Source organism: Bison bison, unplaced genomic scaffold, assembly GCF_000754665.1.
Source record: "Bison bison bison isolate TAMUID 2011002044 unplaced genomic scaffold, Bison_UMD1.0 scf7180017864299, whole genome shotgun sequence".
Classification (NCBI taxonomy): domain Eukaryota; kingdom Metazoa; phylum Chordata; class Mammalia; order Artiodactyla; family Bovidae; genus Bison; species Bison bison.
In genome coordinates, this window is record NW_011494871.1 from 2,614,712 (window position 1) to 2,616,620 (window position 1,909).

General features: G+C 55.1%; 1 protein-coding gene across 1 annotated transcript in view; it reads right to left on the reverse strand.

The window, feature by feature from the left end:
* The window catches only part of AMER2 (APC membrane recruitment protein 2), a 2,033-nt gene extending 1,916 nt beyond the window's left edge, over positions 1-117 (reverse strand). The window contains exon 1 of the mRNA XM_010851248.1: positions 22-117. Coding sequence (XP_010849550.1) covers positions 22-117 — 96 coding nt within the window. The remainder of the gene's footprint in view (positions 1-21) is intronic.
* Positions 118-1,909: the final 1,792 nt, after the last annotated feature.

Here is a 1,909-nt window from a genome sequence, read left to right on the forward strand (position 1 = left end):
ACAATGCAAGTCCATCTCTACCGCGAGGGTCCCGGCCGCGGCCCGCGCCTTCCTCCCGCAGCCCCCCGCGGCCGCGCGCCCGCCGCTGACAGCCGCGCCGCGCCCGCCCGTCTCCATGGCGACGCGAGCAGCCCAGCGTCAGCGCGGCCCCCGCCCGCCCGCGGTCACCCGCGCTCTGCATCCGCCTGCGGAGCGCGGAGAGGGCCGTCTCCCCTCCCGCCGGGGCTTATATAACGCCCTAACCCACTTCGCGGCCGGCTCGGCTTTGTGCTGCGGCTTTTTAGCGGCAGAGCCGCGAGCTGATTGCAGAAATTAAAGGCCAGTAATCTCGGAATGCAAATTCCATCCAGTCTCACCCACCTTCAGAATCCTCCTCCCGGCTCGCTCTTTCCAGAAGCCCAGTCCGAGGATCGAAACCCCCACATGGACAAAGAAAGCCACGCCAGCACAAAACGCGGATCTCTCCCATCAGCCATACTGGACTTCATGACTCTTCATGCCTTTCCCACACTCTTCATGTCCCTCTTTATCACGGAGGTACCAAGTCCGGCTGCCCAGGTGGCTCAGTGGTAAAGAATCCGCCTGCTAATGCAGGGCATACAGGTTCGATCCCTGGGTGGGGAAGATCCCCTGGAGGAGGAAATGGCAACCCACTCCAGTATTCTTGCCTGGAGAATCCCATGGACAGAGGAGCAGTCCATGGGGTCACAAAGAGTCAGACATGACTGAGCAACTGAACAACAAACCACTACCAAGCCCTCCAGGCACAGAGGGTATCTGTTTACATCCGTCTTGTCCAGTGTGGAGCACAGTCTCCCAGGGGATATGGAGTCTATGTTACTGCAGTTCTGATTCTTGCCCCAAAGGCATGGGCCATCAGTCAGATACCAAAAAGCAACTCTCTGCCATGCAAGTGCAAGTTCTGCGAGGTGGAAGTTGACTGGTCCGGTGGTACAACCTTGTCTTTTATCCTAGACTCCAGATACTGGGGCTGAAGTCACAGAAGCCATTAACCAGTCTGACCAAGCTAAGGATAGAGCACTCAGTTGAGACTCTCAAGCCTCCTCCACAGTGCTCCATGGAGTCCAGGCTCTGCCCTCTCCTTTTCCATCCAGCAGGGCCCAGGCATGACTCCTGCTGCTGCTGCCAGCCCTGTTCACCATCTCCCAGGGCTGGTCTGTAGCCACCTCCCCTATGGGGCGAGAAAAAGTCTGGCAGGGTCCCTGAATACCATTTGGTCTGGCTGCTTGATCTGGAAAAAAGGAAATCTTGTCCCACATAACAGCCCAAACTAGAGATCTTTGCTATGTTCTGACTTTGAAAGTGGCTGCTGATATGGTAACCTTGACACCTGACTTGATGATCCTCGCTGAGGGATTATTAGCAAGTAAAGAAGAAAACTGGAGAAATGCATGAGGAATCATTTGGGAGCCCACCACTGTCATTGTCACCATCAATGCCATCAATTCTTTTCTCAGGTGTCTTCCAACTCACCTTTGCCCTGATTATCTTAGTGGAGCCACCAGAATGTAACGTGGAAAAGGCTGGGTGAGGTATGTTGGCTTCAAGCCACAGTGGCTGCCAGAGGACCTGCCCCTGCCACAGCATCCCTATTAGGGAGACTGAAGGCTCTGTCCTAAATTTGCTTCAGGTCTTTAAAGGAATAATGTTTAATCAGTGAAGTTTGAAGTGATCCTTGACCTGGGACAAACACCTCCCATCCTCTGACCATTTAGTTGCTCTGGACCCCAGCCCCATTGGAAATGCCAGCTCCCCATCCTTGCCCCCCTACAATTCCACCCCATGATTATCCTCCGAGGTGAGCATCAGAAGCCCTGTGATGTGAGAGAAGACCCTCAACTGTGCTCCCACCTGAGGTCCTTGTTCTGGGGACTCTCAAGGAGAGCCC